This window comes from Ananas comosus, linkage group 9 (genome assembly GCF_001540865.1).
Source record: "Ananas comosus cultivar F153 linkage group 9, ASM154086v1, whole genome shotgun sequence".
Taxonomy (NCBI): domain Eukaryota; kingdom Viridiplantae; phylum Streptophyta; class Magnoliopsida; order Poales; family Bromeliaceae; genus Ananas; species Ananas comosus.
Genome location: NC_033629.1, coordinates 10704322 through 10721037, shown reverse-complemented (window position 1 = coordinate 10721037; position 16716 = coordinate 10704322). Strand labels below are relative to the sequence as shown.

Below are 16716 nucleotides of genomic sequence, written 5' to 3'. Positions count from 1 at the left end.
CAGCAGTCCTTGTGCTCCTAATTTTCTAACCACCCATCAAATTTAATGGGTGGTTAGAATGAGAGAGGAAGGAGGTATTGGAGAGAAATTGAGTGTTTCAATTTTTCTTTTTCTTGAATTTCTCTTCAATATCTTCTCACTCTCTCATTCTAACCACCGATCAAACTTAATAGATAATTAAAAAGTTAAAAGTATAAGGACTGTTGTACTCCTTATAGCACAGTAGTCCTACTCCAGCAACTAAGCCCTTTGTTGCTTACGTAAGAAACAGTCCGTAATTATCTATACTGTTGACTAAAAGAGTGTTACTATTGTTCATCTAAAGCTTGTTGTGTGCGTGTGTGTGTGTGTGTTTTTTTTTTTTTTTTTTTTTTTTACTTTTTTTTTGTGTTGGAAAAGAGCAACTTTTTAATTTCTTCGGGCAAAAGATAACGGCCTTCAGATTCTGCGTCCACGTGTCAGTTTCTCAGCCAATCCAAGCGTTTCGCGCGCTTTGTTACACAAGAAGAGGCAAACTCCGCCGGCTCCTCCTCCTTCATCGTCGTCCTCCTCATGGCAGCCGCAGGCAGAGCCGCGAATCTCTCCCTCCGCCTTCATCACCCTCCTCCTCCCCTGCTTCCGCCGCTGCCGTCGGCCGCCGCCGCCGCCTGCTGCCTCTCAACCCCTATGCCTTCTGCCCCGCGCGGCCGCCTCTTCTGGAGATTGGGCCGGAAGAAGCCGCCGCCGCCGCCGCCTCCTCTCTGCCGATCGATCGGCCCGATCTCATCCTCGCTCACTGAGCGAGCGCAGCAGCAGCAGCAGCAGCAGCAGGAGGAGATCTCCTTCACCGATCCCGAGGCCGCACTCATCGAGGCCCTTCTCGGAATCCAAGGCCGAGGCCGCGCCGCCTCTCCGCAGCAGCTCCAGGCACTCTCTCCTCTTTATATTCCGGGGATCGAAATCAGATGGTTGGATTGAAAATATAACGATCCAACCCGCTAATAATAATAATAATAATAATAATAATAATCCAAGGTTCAGTTATTATTACTAGAGTGCGAGATTTCTTATAATATAATCAGAATCATTTTTTCATTCGATATGAGACTATTAAGGCTTTACAAATACAAAATAAAACAGGTGAGGATCGGGGAATTTTGTGCTTCGTAGTTGCACGGATGCATTGAGTGCACACAACAATTTTTTCCCTCTAACTGTAGAACTCACCCGAATGTCGTTCGGATGTCTAATTTAGAAGTTCGGGGGAATTGCGCCAAATTTCTCCATTTACAGAGAGGCTGTTTTTTTCTCTGCGTCGGTCCATAGAGTAGGCCCAGGTTTCACGATTTCCGTTATTACGTAATAGCTTTATCAAATTCAGTGCTCAATGATAAAAGACTATTTCTGAGTCATTTTCTTTATCAGACCAACTTTTGAGTAACAGTTCGGATCTAACGCTGTGTACATTTTTACAGGAGGTCGAGCGTGCTGTGCAAACCCTAGAAACTCTGAAAGGTGTGCCTGATCCAGTGAGTTCCATATACATTATTAATCTTATTATAACTTAGGGTAAATTAATGAGCCTTCATTTTTATCATCATTTCTACATTTAAAAGGGTACTAAAATTATGGGCAATGATCTAAATGATATAAAGCTGATTAGTCATTTTGATCTACCAAGGACTAGTGTTGTTCTTCAATTCATATCTTTTCTGGGAATTTTCGATTCAAGTAACTTTTTTCAATAGTTTAGTACTTTTGACTTAGAACAGATTCACTCATATGCTTCTTTGCATGCATTAGTAGATGTTTTATTGATACACTCATACTGTCATAGTCCTAGTTACAGAATTTGCAGTTAAAAGATATCTATGAATCTTTTTTGTGCAGACAAGTTCCAGCTTGATTGAGGGTTGCTGGCAGCTCATTTTCACTACAAGACCTGGAACTGCATCTCCAATTCAGGTAAGGAAACATTATAAAGCATGCATGCTTTGCAATAAACATATGACACTGTTCAATTAACCACTGTGCTCGACCATCGCAATGAAGCAAAATTTCTGATTAGACAAGTTTTCTTCACTTATTCTTGTCAGTGGTTCCCAAAATATGATTGATTGATTGATCAAAAGACTTTCATCATTGAAAGTTTCGAATTTGCCCTCCGTAAAGATAAAATCCCTGCCACTTTTCAGGGAAATATTTAGTTCCGAAGCATGAAGTTCTGCGTGATTTTTATCTGAAGTTATTACCCTACCTTTTGGTAAATCTATCAGAGTGAACTTGTGCGATAATATACCTTCATTTAAACCTTATTTATTCTCTATTTTCCCTTTCTTTCACTATTTGAAACTATGATTTCTTTCACTTCACATTTCGTATATTTTGCAGAGGACATTCGTTGGAGTTGATTTTTTCAAGATCTTTCAGGAGGTCTACCTTAGAACAGATGATCCAAGGGTGTCCAACATCGTCATGTTCTCAGATGCAATTGGCGAACTTAAAGTAGAGGTAGTTATTTTGCATCAAAAGGGGCTAAAAAAAAAAAGAAACCAGAAGCATTTACTACGAACTGTTATACCAAGTTTCTTCTGAATGTGTAGTTACATATACTCATCTTCGTGAATTCCATATGTTCCTTCAGTTGCTCTTCCTTTATATATGTAGCTAATCTAATTAAGACTTCATTCATAGATTTTGGATTTCACATGATGAGTACTTTTTCTTGCAAACTGGTCTAAGATAATTCGCATAAGCTTTACCCTTTGCATGAAAGATGAACAGTGTTGCTCAGTATTTTTGATACTAAAAAGACTACATGATTCTTTATAAATGAGGTTCAGCGTCGGCATTTGTTTCTCTGACGATTATTATTTGTTCAACAAAGTGATAAAGCTACTAATGTGTATTATCCCATCCTAGACAACACGAAGACACACGAGTGATATGCTAACTTCAATTTGGCTTCTGTTTCCCCTTAGATTTCTTGCGACTTAAAATGATTTTTTTTTTCGAATTTACGCCAAGGCAGCAGCAACAGTAGAAGATGGGAAGCGCATCCTATTCCGATTCGACCGTGCAGCATTCTCCTTCAAATTTTTGCCTTTCAAGGTTCCGTATCCGGTGCCCTTTAGGCTTCTCGGAGATGAAGCAAAGGGGTGGCTGGACACGACTTACTTATCTCATACCGGAAACATGCGAATTTCAAGAGGGAATAAGGTAATACTTTTATCATATTTGTCCAATTGTTTTAATCTTCATACATCCTCATGTACTTACATCTATCTCTTTAGCACAAAACACCTATTCAACTTTGTTATTTTTACTTGGAACTTTTACATGCATGTATCCCAGCAAAATCATCTTTTAGAATTTGGCCCTATGTATACGCCTGTCAGAAGTTCAATTTTTACACACACACCCGTATGTTCGGGAGTGATCCAACTGTTTAACTATTTGGTAAATGCACGCATACATATATATATATATATATATATATATGCAAGAATTAAGTCATTCAAGAGCATATGTAGGTAACTTTGCAGGACTATGTATGAAATATCTATTCATGCATTTTTTTTGTGAGCTACTCATACTTTTATTTCTCTTCTTTATTGAATAATATATAGTGCAGGGAACAACATTTGTGCTACAAAAGAAAACCGAACCAAGACAAAGGTTACTATCAGCCATATCTTCTGGGACAGGAGTTGAAGAGGTGTGACCTAACGGCGTGAACAATTTGTACACGCGCATAAGTTCGGTAAATTATGGTTCATATAGTTATGATCTAATTGGTATGCTAAACAGGTTATAGATGAACTCATTGCTTTAAATAAAAAGGAGATTGAAGGAGGTCACTTGGGAACTCTCGAGGGAGAGTGGCAATTGTTGTGGGCTTCACAGGTTAAATTTTGAACAACCAAGCAACTTTTTGCATATGCTTTGCATATATTTATCTATCTATAGAAACATATGTAAATGACTATTGGAATGCATGCACGCACTCATGCATCGATGTATAGATACACGTAGAAGAAGACTCACTGCCGATAATTTGAGTATTTAAAGGATCAATTTTGGTTTTGTTGTTCTCAGTGTCCCTACAATTGATCATTCACTTTTGAAGGAATTTATTTAAATTTGAGTTTGACGATAATAGTTCTAAATTCCCCAGCATTAGCCGGACCACATATTGATATATCAAATTAAATGCAATTTATCTATCAATTAACTCAGATTCCAGTAACTCATCAAAAGGCTATCTAACTATTTCACCGTAATCGTTACTGATATCATTTCAAAATTTTTGCGTTCAGTCAGAAGATGAAAGTTGGTCATCGATTGCTGCCAATGGTCTCAAGGGCTTGCAGGTTAGTTGCAAAACAAGTTTCAAAAGCAAAATACTTTCTAATAAAGGAAACTAAGCCTCCATATACTCAATGTGTTTATGTCAATTCTTATGCAGCCTGATGTTTCCTTGCAGATAATAAAGGAAGATGGGAAGCTAGAGAATGTAGTAATTCCTGTTCTGGGTCTAACTGTTAGAGCAAGTGGCACTCTGATGTGAGTTTATGCTGTTTTAAGAACTATTTTTTATCCATTTTCTTTCCTCACTGATCTTTTAATTGTTTTCATACTTTTTACTCCAATGTCAAGGATCTAGTAAAAGGTCTATGTGTGTGCGCTAAGGACCATTGCAGTGTGATATATGTTGATAAGACTACTGGCTTTGTGAAAATTTAGTTTGCAGACAAAAAGTTCATGTTTCGCTTGGCTTCTGGAATAGTTTCTTCACTGCAACAACTAGTAGCTTTTGATGAAAGAACCTAGCAAAATGTGTTGGAGCTTTTACTTTGATTAGAAGCTAAAACAAGAACTTGAGCAGGAAAACAAAATTTCCAATTTAAAGCTTTTCTTTTTGCCACAACAAGATGCTACTGAGAAGGCTGTAACGAAAAATTATAATGCTTCTTAAATCAACTCTACTGAAATAACACTTTTGCAGAAGCTCTAGCTGGACCAAAGAGGCCCTAAGGCTTTAAATAGGCACTTTGTTAAATTCTATATAACTCATAAATCACATCACGTTGTCTAATTTGATTTTAGAACAGGTATCATGGAACTTGAATTTGGTTTTGAACTCATCATATTTTAGCCTCTGATGTTCATCCATGTAAAAATACGGATTGTTATATTGGATTAATCTTTTGCTTTATTTGCAGCAAAGGATCTGATAGAAACACCTACAGTGTAACAATGAATGAAGGATCGGCTCAGCTTGGTGCACTGAAGCTCCCCTTAAATGCCGAAAAGAAATTCGACATGGAAATTGTGTAAGCTATCCAATTGCCATAAAAATATTCAAAGAACGACAAAAAGGAATTACTAATAGCCACATTTGAATCTGATCCATGTTGAATTCCTAAATGGATTCAATTTTTGTTAAGTTGTATCTGCGATATGCAACTCCGAAAAGCTCTTATCATGTCGTTTATTTTTGATTAATTGTGTTGTCTCATAAACAAAATTGTTTGCATTATGGAAAATAACTTGTGCCAGAAGTTTATTAGTGATGCTTTCATCTTCCTGCAGGTATATTGACAACAAGATCAGAGTTACCAGAGGTGACATGGGCACACTTGTTCATTTGCGCATCGATACGAAAAATTGAAAATATATTTATTGAAGGAGTACCATATGTCCAAGGATTAAAGGGTAGGTTACTAGAATTTTGTTGCTGTAAAATAACTCATCCCTGTTAGAAGAGAAAATCATGAGGCACTTCAAAATGTGGCCTTATTTGAGTGATCCAAAGTGAAGCTTGAATTAGTAGGTTGATGTGCAATCTAAAAAATCTAATGCTGAAAATCATAAAACAAACAGATTGGCAGACCTTTTCACTGTAAGCAATTGTGTGCCATTTGGATTTCCGCATGAAAGGCGTTTCACTGTGAGGGCTTGTTTGGTTCATCCATTTTGGGTATGGAATGGGAATCGATTTGATCAAATTCGGTTAATTTTGTTTAGTTCGCATGAATCGGTTGGGGATTCCTATTCCGGACTGGAATGGGAATGGCCCATTAGCTTCAACTTGATTATGGTCTTCTAGTCCGGATTGAGGTTTTATTCTGAAAGCCCACTAAGTTCTCGAAACCCATGTGACCATTTCACCCTCCTTCTTTTCATCCCTTTCTCATCAAAAAAAAAAAAAACCTATCCTCTCTCAAAACCCTATCCCTAACTCACATCAATAAAAGTTTTTAAAAATAAATTTGATATTTTTTTTGAAAAACTTATTAGAGAATAGTATTATATTTTTCATAAATTTTAAATAATATAAATTTATATTTGAGAGTAAAATTAGTATTATAGCATCCTATAATTTTTTTAGTTTACACGAACCAAACAATAAAATTTGAATAACTCATTCCAACTCCGAATCCACAAATAAACCAAACGTCTTGGGGGAGTGGGCCATTCCAATTACCATTCCAATTCATTCCCATTTCATTATCCATTCCAATTCCACCATTGAACCAAACAAGCTCTAAATGTAGTAGCTTTATTCTTCAACAACAACAACAAAATCAAGAGATTACCCTTTTCGCTAGCTTCAGTATAGTGAGAATTTTATGTAGTAGAGGAAACCCAACAACATATTGCAAATTCTTGTACCTACTTTTCTAGAGAATCTCCACAACAAACTAGATCACACATGATACACAATAAAGCCAAAATTTCCATGACTGATTCTATTTTACCAAAACTTCACGAAGCTTCAAACAAGAAATTCAGTAAATGCAATTCTCTATATACCAGATATGAGTCTCTTTGCGAAACTGCACATATAAGAATGCTACAGTCTCTTTCATTATCCGGTTGCAACACATTTCCGTGACAAGTTTAATCATGTACTCTTAAACCAGCAGCTCTAGATACAAATGACTGAACAAAAGCACCAAGTCTCAACACAGATTGGAACGTAGCTTATATGCCTTTAATCTAGCTTTTAAGTAACAATAATATCTAAAAACATCATTTCAAATGGTACGCTAAATTTACCGCAAGAGGAAATCCCTCTCTACTTGAAGATTTTGTGGATAACTTATTCTTTGTTACAATAAAAAACTGACGAGGAAATAGATGTCGGTGCAGCGCTCTCCATCATATCCAATTTCGCAGATTATTTCCCTCCCTTGCATAAGAATGATATCCGAAATGGGTTTCAATGTTTTAAAACCTTTTATCTTAACTTGTAGCTAACCTATCACATAGTGTCTTGTAAGCTGCACTGCAATGCTTGAATTTCTCCTCAGCTGCCACCTGTCCATGCATAAATAATACTTAAATTGCACTACAAGCTCCAATATCAAAAGAATGAGAACTAAATAGCACAAACTTTTTGGTTCAAATTATATTGCACGCAAAGTAATATATGTCAAGATAAATCATAAATTTCAAAACAGAAAATACTCTCTAAATATTGACCGTAAGCCTTCTGATGAATAAGATAAATCAGTTTCATTTTTTACATACAGCAAAAATTCAAAAGCATCATAAAGTTATAGGTCTCAAAAAGACTGCTCCCTCTTTCATCTATTAGGCTGGTAATAATGCTTTAATGTTTAAGCTTACATATCCATATGCCTCCTTAATGTCGATTCTCAGAAGCCCTTTGCATAGAGCATATAATATCTGCTACCTCTCTTTATGTGGAGGGTGGACTTCTCGTTCTATTTTCCTACTAATTATTCATGAAATCATACTAAGCCTAATTTGGTAATATGGTGGCTAAAAGCATCATTTTTACACTATGAAAGGCCCAAAAATTTTAAAAGTGTTTTCAATCTTCCCTTTATTTACACTATGAAATTGCAGTCACAACTACCACCAGAGAAGCATGTAGAGAAGCACCACATGCTTCTCCAGTGGCAGTTGCAATCGCAATTTTAAAGCATTAGAGAAAGAAACATTGATAGCGCTTTTGGATTTCTCAGGTCTTCCATAGTATAAAAATAGTGCTTTTAGCCACAACATTATCAAAATGGGCCCAATAGCATGAGTCACATGACACCAGAAAGTCAGATAACCAACTCAACAAATCCAGAAACTTCACTTCAAACAATTAAGCATTCTTCAAATGCCTTTCTTGGTCCTAAAAACTCTCGTATAGGTATAGTATTAGTTATGGAATCACTAACTCATTATGAATATGACGTGTGGAATAATTTTCATAAGTTAAATGTACCATGCAACTTAAACGCCAACCCTCATCCTCTACCAAGCTTAGAACTAACAATTTTTTGTTTAGGTCAAAATAGGAGGGAAAAAATGAAAGCACATATATCCAGGCTCACCTTTGATGAACCATTGTGACGATCCGGATGCCATTTTAGAGCACAAGCTCGATATCTGGTAAAATAAAAAGTCAAACTAAAAGATATCACCAGTCCATAATGAAAGTAAGCATTTAAATCACAATCATACCATATGATAAGCAAAAATCAAAAAGCAAGAAGAATCACGATTATAAGGATAACAAGATAAATCTACATATACAGGCCCATAAAATATATCGATTAACAAATGTAATCCCACAAAATCTGAATTTATATATATATATATATATATATATATATAGAGAGAGAGAGAGAGAGAGAGAGAGAGAGAGAGAGAGAGTTCACCTAGAATGTACTAAAAGAAAATGAATAATGTTTACTATCTGCTTTCTAGCCCTTGGATCAATACTATTCCACCTACTACCACCACTAAACCCTAGGCATCCAAGGGCTAAAAGGCAGATAGTAAACATTATTTGTTTTTACTATCAAAAGTATTCTAGTTTCATTCTATATATATATATATATAACGAGAGAGAAAGATAGAGAGAGATGGTTTTCAAAAACTTAATTCCCACATACACACCTTTTGTACTTACAACATATGCATAAGTGAAAAAAAAATTTCTCTAATAAAACTAACTTCGTTCATGCCACAAATTAAAATAAGAAATACTTTCAAAAGCATACGCAAAATTCAGCTTTTGAAAGGACATGTGAGAGTATAAAGAGAAAAAATTGAGATTGAATACTGTGATAGAACCGGAAGGCCGGTGCTTTTGCCTTTTCAACAGCCAGAAGTCAATCAAGATTCTTGGGCATGTGCTTTAAAATTCAAAGCACACCAACATTCCAACAATCTTGAGTGCTAGTAAATTCCAATGTTCATCCAAGCAGTAGCACCAGCTTCCTTGTGGTACCAATAGTGGTCAGAGAACTTACGCGCTTTTAACATCCTCCAATTTTAGGGGACCACAAACACTCATTCCAAGAGCTTGCCGAGCAGAAGCTAACTCAGAGTGAGTGGAAGCATCGGTTTCTTCATCTGTTTCATATCTCCAATCCCTAGAGGAGCTTTCGTGATAAGCACGGTTAGAAGAGCTCCTCCATCCAAAATTTTCAGAACTATCAAAAGACCAATAAGAGTATCGCTGGCCTCCAAACGTAGAACGAAAGATGGTCTCAACATCACTATCATCATCATCATCACTTGAACAAAACTCAAGTCTTATTTTTCCTACAGAAAGAAGCAGGAATAATTTGCCAGTTATACATGAGTTTCATCCTCAAAATAAATTTGTAGGGTTGATTAGAAATTTAATCCCTAAAGTCTGATCCAGATTTCAATTTTGTCCTTAAGAGTTTCAATTATTCCCTTAAGTTTAATTTGATATCTATTTAGGACTCAAAAGTCTCAGTTTTAACGATTAAGTCCCTGAAATTCGACCCTAATTATAATTTCATCTGCCAAGTTCCAAATTTAACAAATGAATATTATGAATACAAAATTGAAATGAAGTCTTTAACTACATTTGTAATTATCACCGAATAGCTATCTCACAATAATGTCCACAACATAGGACTAACACACCTTTCTAGAAAATAAAGTAAAAGAAAAGAAAAACAGTCTAATAAATTCAAAAGTTCGTATGAACTGGTGCCATCTCTTTTTTCCTATTAAGTCAATAATAGAGAAGTGTAAAAATGAATCATGAATAATTTACCATTATTTCCATAGTTTCCTTTGTTTGAATGAAGGCCATTTTTATTTGTTCCCCTAACCCAATAGTGTCCTCTAAACCATGAAGGGCCATGAGATTCATTATGTTCTTCTTCATCTCTCCAGCTCTGAGATTTCAGCAGAAATAGTAAATATAGGAAACATGAATGAGAAAAGAGTTAAAATTATAACTACAATGATTAGCAACACTAAAATCACAAAAAATGCACACTGGATAGCAAGAAATAAAAAACTACAGTTCGGGGATCTTACCAAATAAGACAACTAAGTTGCCCAAAAGGATCTCTAAATGCATAAAGAGAACCTAACAAGTAACAACCATGTTACCTTTCATTTTGTCACATAGCTTGTTCTAGTTTCAATTGTCATAGAATATATGATATGCAAAGACATATAAAAAACTACCTTCTATATTGAGTCGACAACTATAAATGCAAATTGGAAAACCAATTCTAAGAACAAACACTCAACATTTAAAAGCAAATTTCATCAATTGAAGAAAAATTATTGCAATTACTTTTGCTCATAATTAGTTAATTCGCAAATTATTTGCGAATTATTGAAAATCCGAATAAAACAGTCCGTATGCGATTTATTCCCAAAAAATCAGAATAAAACGCAAATTTTTGGGTTAGATTTATTATTCGCGAATAATTCGCGTATGCCGAACTATTCAGTCGAAAAAACGCATAAAATTTTTGGATAAAATCACTTTCCGAATTATTCCCGAATTATTCACGAATTATTGAAAAACTTCATGAACTTCCGGAATATGTGGATCATGAAAAAGATGAAGATGGAGATGGCAATAAACTTTTCTATTGCTTTTTTTACTTAATCTACTTTATTTCTTAACTCTCTATTTTTATATTCTTAAGAATTTATAGCAATGTATGCTAGTAGCATAAATCTAGAGAAAAAATCTTAGTTTAATAGCTGAATTTTTTATCCCGAATTTTAATTGGTGAACGTATAATTTCCATATAAATGGTGTATCCGAATAATTGGCGAACTCATTTTTCAAGCCATATTTTTCAACGAATTTAAAAATTGAGATACGAATTTTATTCAAATTATACCCGTACTGAATTTTTGCCGAATCCGAATTAATTAACTAATTTTGCTTGCATCACCTCTAACAAAGAAAATACTAAGCCCATATTTTCAACCTTCAATGACCATAAAAAGGTTGTTATAGTAGCCCAATCAGTCTCAGTTCTCTCAGTCTGAAGGTAGGACTTTCAACCTAGATTACACATATACAGACTAGGGATACGTGACAGGACAAGACTCAGACCAATTAGGATATACAGAAACGACATGCATACGACCAATGATATATCACATTTTTCAGAAAATAACGTATATCAAAGGTACTCTTATTATTTTGAATAGAAACAACATTCCCATTATTGTTTCCTCGCCTATAGAAACCAATTGATCATCCTTAATCTATAATATATATACTACACAGTAAGTAGCGTACAGGAGCTAGGTTGAGGGAAGTATGTACTTATGTCACTTGACTCACTTCTGGAAGCACTAGTCTTCCAGACGGAAACTTAATATTCTCGGAAAATCGGTTGGTCAAACTAGATAATGCTGAATGATAGAATGAGGTAAAGTTTGATGTATACTTGATAAAGGGAATTCACAAGGTACGACCTCCTTTGCGTTACAGTCAAACACCGCCATTGAATGTATTGATCTGCATGGATCTCATACTTGAATCATTTATGCTAGCAAACAAATTTTAAACACTTCTATTACATCTCCAATTGACAAAATTTCATCAGCCCTTCCCAGCAATATGGGTTCAGCACTTCAGCTACAGCACAACTTAACAATTAGAAAAAAGAAAATTGACAAATTTTTATAAACAACTACAAAACCTAAAACCAAAAATCCACACATAAGATAGTAAATAGCTTTTGTATAGGGTTGAAAGGATAGTGAAGTATTGAAAGAAACTTGTGAATGATTCAAAAGTCTACAAGATTCCACACAAACCTGAAAAAGGTATTCAGCATAATCGGAGATATTTCGTAGCAACGTCGTTTTTGATTCTTTATTTCTCCTTCGTTTTGCATAGTAGTTGAATCTCTGTTAAAAATAATGGCAAGTGATCAAATGTTTGTTTCTCTTCGACACAGAACAATCACATGCACTAAGAATAATCAACAAAATACAATAAGCCTTGGAAGCCATATCTCAGATATGAAAGGCAAAAGTCCTAATTCAAAATAAAGCATAGAACCCCAAGTTTGCCATATGTGTTAACTTTTTTGCTTCATAATGAGCCAAACCCCAAATAAACAATGCAAAATTAAGAAAGTTAGGAAGCTTTACAATGAACTCCTATCAAAGAGCAAGCTTTTCCCACATCTCAACAACAAATTCTACATTCAAGCAAACAAAACCATTCTTTGAATCCATAAATGCCCTAAAATTTTCCCACTCGAGAGCCTATTCTCACACGCAATTCATCGAACACTTGGAGGACCAAAACGAAGAGCGACGAGACAGCAAGTAGATGAAAAAGGAAAGAGAAGAACAAGTTGGAATCGAACTCACGTAGTGCCATTGGGTCCTCCTCTTCCGCTCCAACACCGGAGTCGAGTGGAAGAGCGCCGCGGCGGCAAAAAGCGGCGGCTGCGGCGGCGCGGCGCGGGCGCCGAGGAGCGCGGCTCTCACATGATTCATAGCTGTACGAAGGGGAGGAGAGGGCGCGGCGAAGCTTCGCCTCATCGTCGTCGACCTCGGGGATCGGAGACCATTTGAGCGAGGAAAAGAGGAGAGAGAGAGAAAGAGAGAGAGAGAAGGGAGTGGTGGTGAAAACGAAGGACGAGGTTTTCTCTTCCTCTTTAGGGTGTAAATTGCACCACTAGTATCCGAACTTGGATCCAATTTCTATTTGGTCCTCAAACTTTGAGGTTCGATGTTAAAAATTGCTAATTTGCTGTGCATATAAAATACTTTCATTTTAGTCCTTGCCTATAATTTCCTGAATTTACAATAATCAATAACTTTGAAACTATAGTTATTCTTATTTTTGTTTATTCTACTAAATTTTTTTAAAAAATAATTATAATATTTACATTTTTATCTTCTTTTTTTTTTTTTTCAGATAATGGCTTTGTCATCCGACTTGGCGAGGTTAATTACAATGTTTTGAGAAATTAAAGATATAAGAGTATTTAATTTTCGACAAACTAAATAATAGAAGCAGACATAGACATTTACTATTGAAAATAATTTCGCCACCTCCACTTATGATGGAGCAAACATACCCTAGGGCATATAACATATATGTAGCATAAATTTTTCGACTCTTCTTTTGTCTTTTATTCTATTGTTATCACTCATTGAGCTATATAATCTTTTACTTTTACGCCTGTTATTACTATTAAAAATTTTTAAATTTATCCCTCAATATTCAAAATATTCTTCTAAAATCTTATATGGGCGTAAACGGGCCACCCGACCCGGCACGACTGCGGGCCCATGGCCCGGCACAGCTACTGTAGCATTATGTCAGGCCGGGCCGGCTCTATGGGCCATACTGGCCCAAGCTTCTCCGGGCCGACGGTCTGACCCGGCACGGCCCAATACGGGCCTAGGCAGTGCCGGGCCGAAGGGAAGTCCGTGGCCTGGCATGGCACGACCCGCTTAGGCCGTGCCATCCGGGCCAGCACGGCCCGAACCCCAAGGCCCAAGGCTGTTGGATCTCCTGGGGCGAAGGGTCGAGGTCTGCTGTGGCAAACCGTGGGAAGACGTTTTTGGTCCAATGGACCAAACAATTTTGGTCCATTGGATCAAAAACGCTCTCCAATTTTTTTTCAAAAAAAAAATTATATATATATTTTTTAAAAAAATTAAATATTTGTTATATTATAATTATTTTTATAAATTTTAAATTTTTAAATAAAAAAAATTATTTGTTTATTTTTAAGGGGCCGGCCCAGAGCACGGCCTAGTCCGGCACGGCTCGGGCATTTCGGGCCGAAGAGCCATGCTAGGCTAGAGAGTTGGTAGCTCCAACCCGGCACGGCCCGACCCGAATTTGAAATCTCGCGAATTAGCACAAAAAATGTGGGCCGTGCCGGCCCAACACACGGCCCACATTACAAAGTTTTGAAGGACATTAGTTAGGAGCAATTATTTATACACCACTGAAAAGTTTTCAAATTTTTGATTTACCCCTCTTAAAAGGTTAATATTTAAAGTACTTTTTTTTACGTTCCAACATATTTCAAACATACCCCTAAAGTTAAATTCTATTAATGAACGGTTGGCAATAGCTGGTATATGTATGAATTACTATTTTGCCCTTTCAAATATACCCTTCCACCATTGACTTTTCTTATTTGCTTTTAAGTTAGGCGTACAAAAAGTATTTTGATTTTTAGTATTTTCAAATATATCCTTCTACCATTACCAATATTTCTTATTTGCTCTTAAGCTAAGAGCAAAAGAAAATTTTTGATTTTTTAAAATTCTAATAGATATTTAACTCACATTTAATTCAAGTTAAGTTAACGGGTGATAATTATAGAGATATTTTGGAATAACAGAGAAACATACAAGGAGTATATTAAAAAAAAATGATATATAAAATATTTTTGAAATTTTAAGGGGTATATAGGCCATTATTTCTATTAGTTATTATTCTTTATTATAGTATAAGGTGAAGCCTTGTATTGGAGCTTTTTATTTTTGAACCTTAAAATCTCAAATTATTTTTCTTTTTGAAGTAAAAGTACACAATTTTGTTTGCCGAAACTCCGTGAAAACGAAAAATAAAATGACTGAATGAGGTAAAATAGTAAAAATCCTATTACTGTAAAATTTCACGTTTCAATCCTATTAAATCATGTGAAATAGTAAATATCTAATTAAAGATAACATAGTAATTTTATATTATATTGACTAAATTACAGAAAATTCTCCTAGCGAAACCCATTTTCACTTTTTCTTTCTATCATTTAAAAATCTACACTTTGCTCTCCTAAGAAATAAAAAATGTTCACAGGAGGTACGGTGTTAATAGTATTGATAAAATAACCAAAATGCCCTCTCCCTCTTCCTCTCCTCCCCCAATCCTCCTTTATCTGTAAAAGGATATTTTCGGTATAAAAAATATATATAATGAAATATAGACGGAACCCTAACAGAATACTGACAGCAGGGTCCAAAATAAATATTTTTTATTTTTTAGGGGAACAAAGTGTAGATTTTTAAATGACAGAGAGGAAAGTGAAAAATCGAGTTTTGATAGAAAGATATTCTATAATTTAGCCTATTATATTATATTAGATAAGATAAGATGAGGGAGAGTAATATTAGAGGCCAAAACAAGTTAAGTCACTCAAAGCTATTTGAACCCGCAACAAAGACAAAGTAAAATTAGTGGAATATAATAAAGATAAAAAATGTACACAACTTATCTACATTATGGATTATTTTGAAATAGCTATACAATTTTGCATAATTTTTTATTTTACTCTCTGATTTTTTAGTTTGTTTAATTTGAATCAGTTAGCTGTACTTTGACTTTAAATTTTAAATTAAGTACTTAAGGTAAACTTCAAATACCACTCCCGTAATTTTGTAATTTTTTACTTTAATACCATGTGGTTTAAAGTGCATCAATTTAATACCCTGTGATTTCGCATTTTCTCACTTTAGTACCATGTGGTTTAAAGTGCATCAATTTAATATCCTGTAATTTCATTTTTTTCTTTTCGCCGGCTCCTCCGTTAATATTTCGTTAAATTATATACAAAAAACTTTAGATACCCTATCTAGGTTTATCAAATATTTACTTTAGAACCTTTTAGTTTTAACTTTATCACTGATTTTTTTTCCTCCGTTAATATTTCGTTATATTATATACAAAAAACTTCAGATACCTTACCTAGGTTTATTAAATATTCACTTTAGTACCTTTTAATTTCAACTTTGTCACTGATTTAACGAAACAAAATAGTGAAATGAATAATAAAAAGAGAAAAATGAAACCACATGGTACTAACTTGATACACTTCAAACCATAGGATACTAAAGTGAGAAAGTTCGAAACCACAGGGACTAACTTGATACACTTTAAACCACAAGGTACCAAGTCAGAATGTATGAAACCACGGGGGGTATTTGAAGTTTATCCTTTAATTAATTTATCTTTTGTTTTCTATAAAGAAACAATTAATGCCAGTTGTACTTTGCAATAAAATTGTATTTTGTCTCTTCTCTCATTATTCTCGCTTTCCACATTTTCTTTCCCGTTTTAATTACTCATTTTATTGGAAATTAAGCAACACTCACGAACATAACTGCAAACAACTTTTTCTCCAAACAAAATTAAAGAGCTCAATTTGCTCTCAAATAGAGCAACACTAGTACAATTTTGCATAAACTATGCACCAAAAATAGTGCAACATTTGTTAAATAGTATCATATCCATACAAATACATAATTTGATGATTGTGACTGATGACGTGGCGAAGTTTTATGCTTCCACATCAGTTTTGTCATTTCTGAAATTTCTTTCTTTTTCTGTCTAACCCTCTACTTTTTTTCTTCTTTTTTTTTTTTGTCATTTCTGCCTAAAGGTTAACCTAAAAACCCTACCCTAATTTTCCATTCTCTCTCCTC

The 16716-nt window shown here is 35.1% G+C and overlaps 2 protein-coding genes across 2 annotated transcripts; one reads left to right on the top strand and one right to left on the bottom strand.

The window, feature by feature from the left end:
* On the top strand, positions 433 to 5916 carry LOC109714933 (probable plastid-lipid-associated protein 12, chloroplastic). The gene is made up of 11 exons (XM_020239686.1): positions 433 to 906; positions 1455 to 1508; positions 1870 to 1944; positions 2371 to 2490; positions 3007 to 3198; positions 3614 to 3697; positions 3790 to 3885; positions 4299 to 4352; positions 4466 to 4545; positions 5205 to 5315; positions 5575 to 5916. The coding sequence occupies exons 1-11, from the start codon at positions 553 to 555 to the stop codon at positions 5651 to 5653; spliced, it is 1299 nt and encodes a 432-aa protein (XP_020095275.1). The 5' UTR covers positions 433 to 552; the 3' UTR covers positions 5654 to 5916.
* On the bottom strand, positions 6773 to 12951 carry LOC109715837. The gene is made up of 6 exons (XM_020241031.1): positions 12637 to 12951; positions 12073 to 12165; positions 10046 to 10169; positions 9264 to 9558; positions 8340 to 8394; positions 6773 to 7305 (listed from the first exon to the last, which is right to left on the bottom strand). Exons 1-6 carry the CDS (start codon positions 12808 to 12810, stop codon positions 7231 to 7233), a joined length of 816 nt encoding a protein of 271 aa, XP_020096620.1. The 5' UTR covers positions 12811 to 12951; the 3' UTR covers positions 6773 to 7230.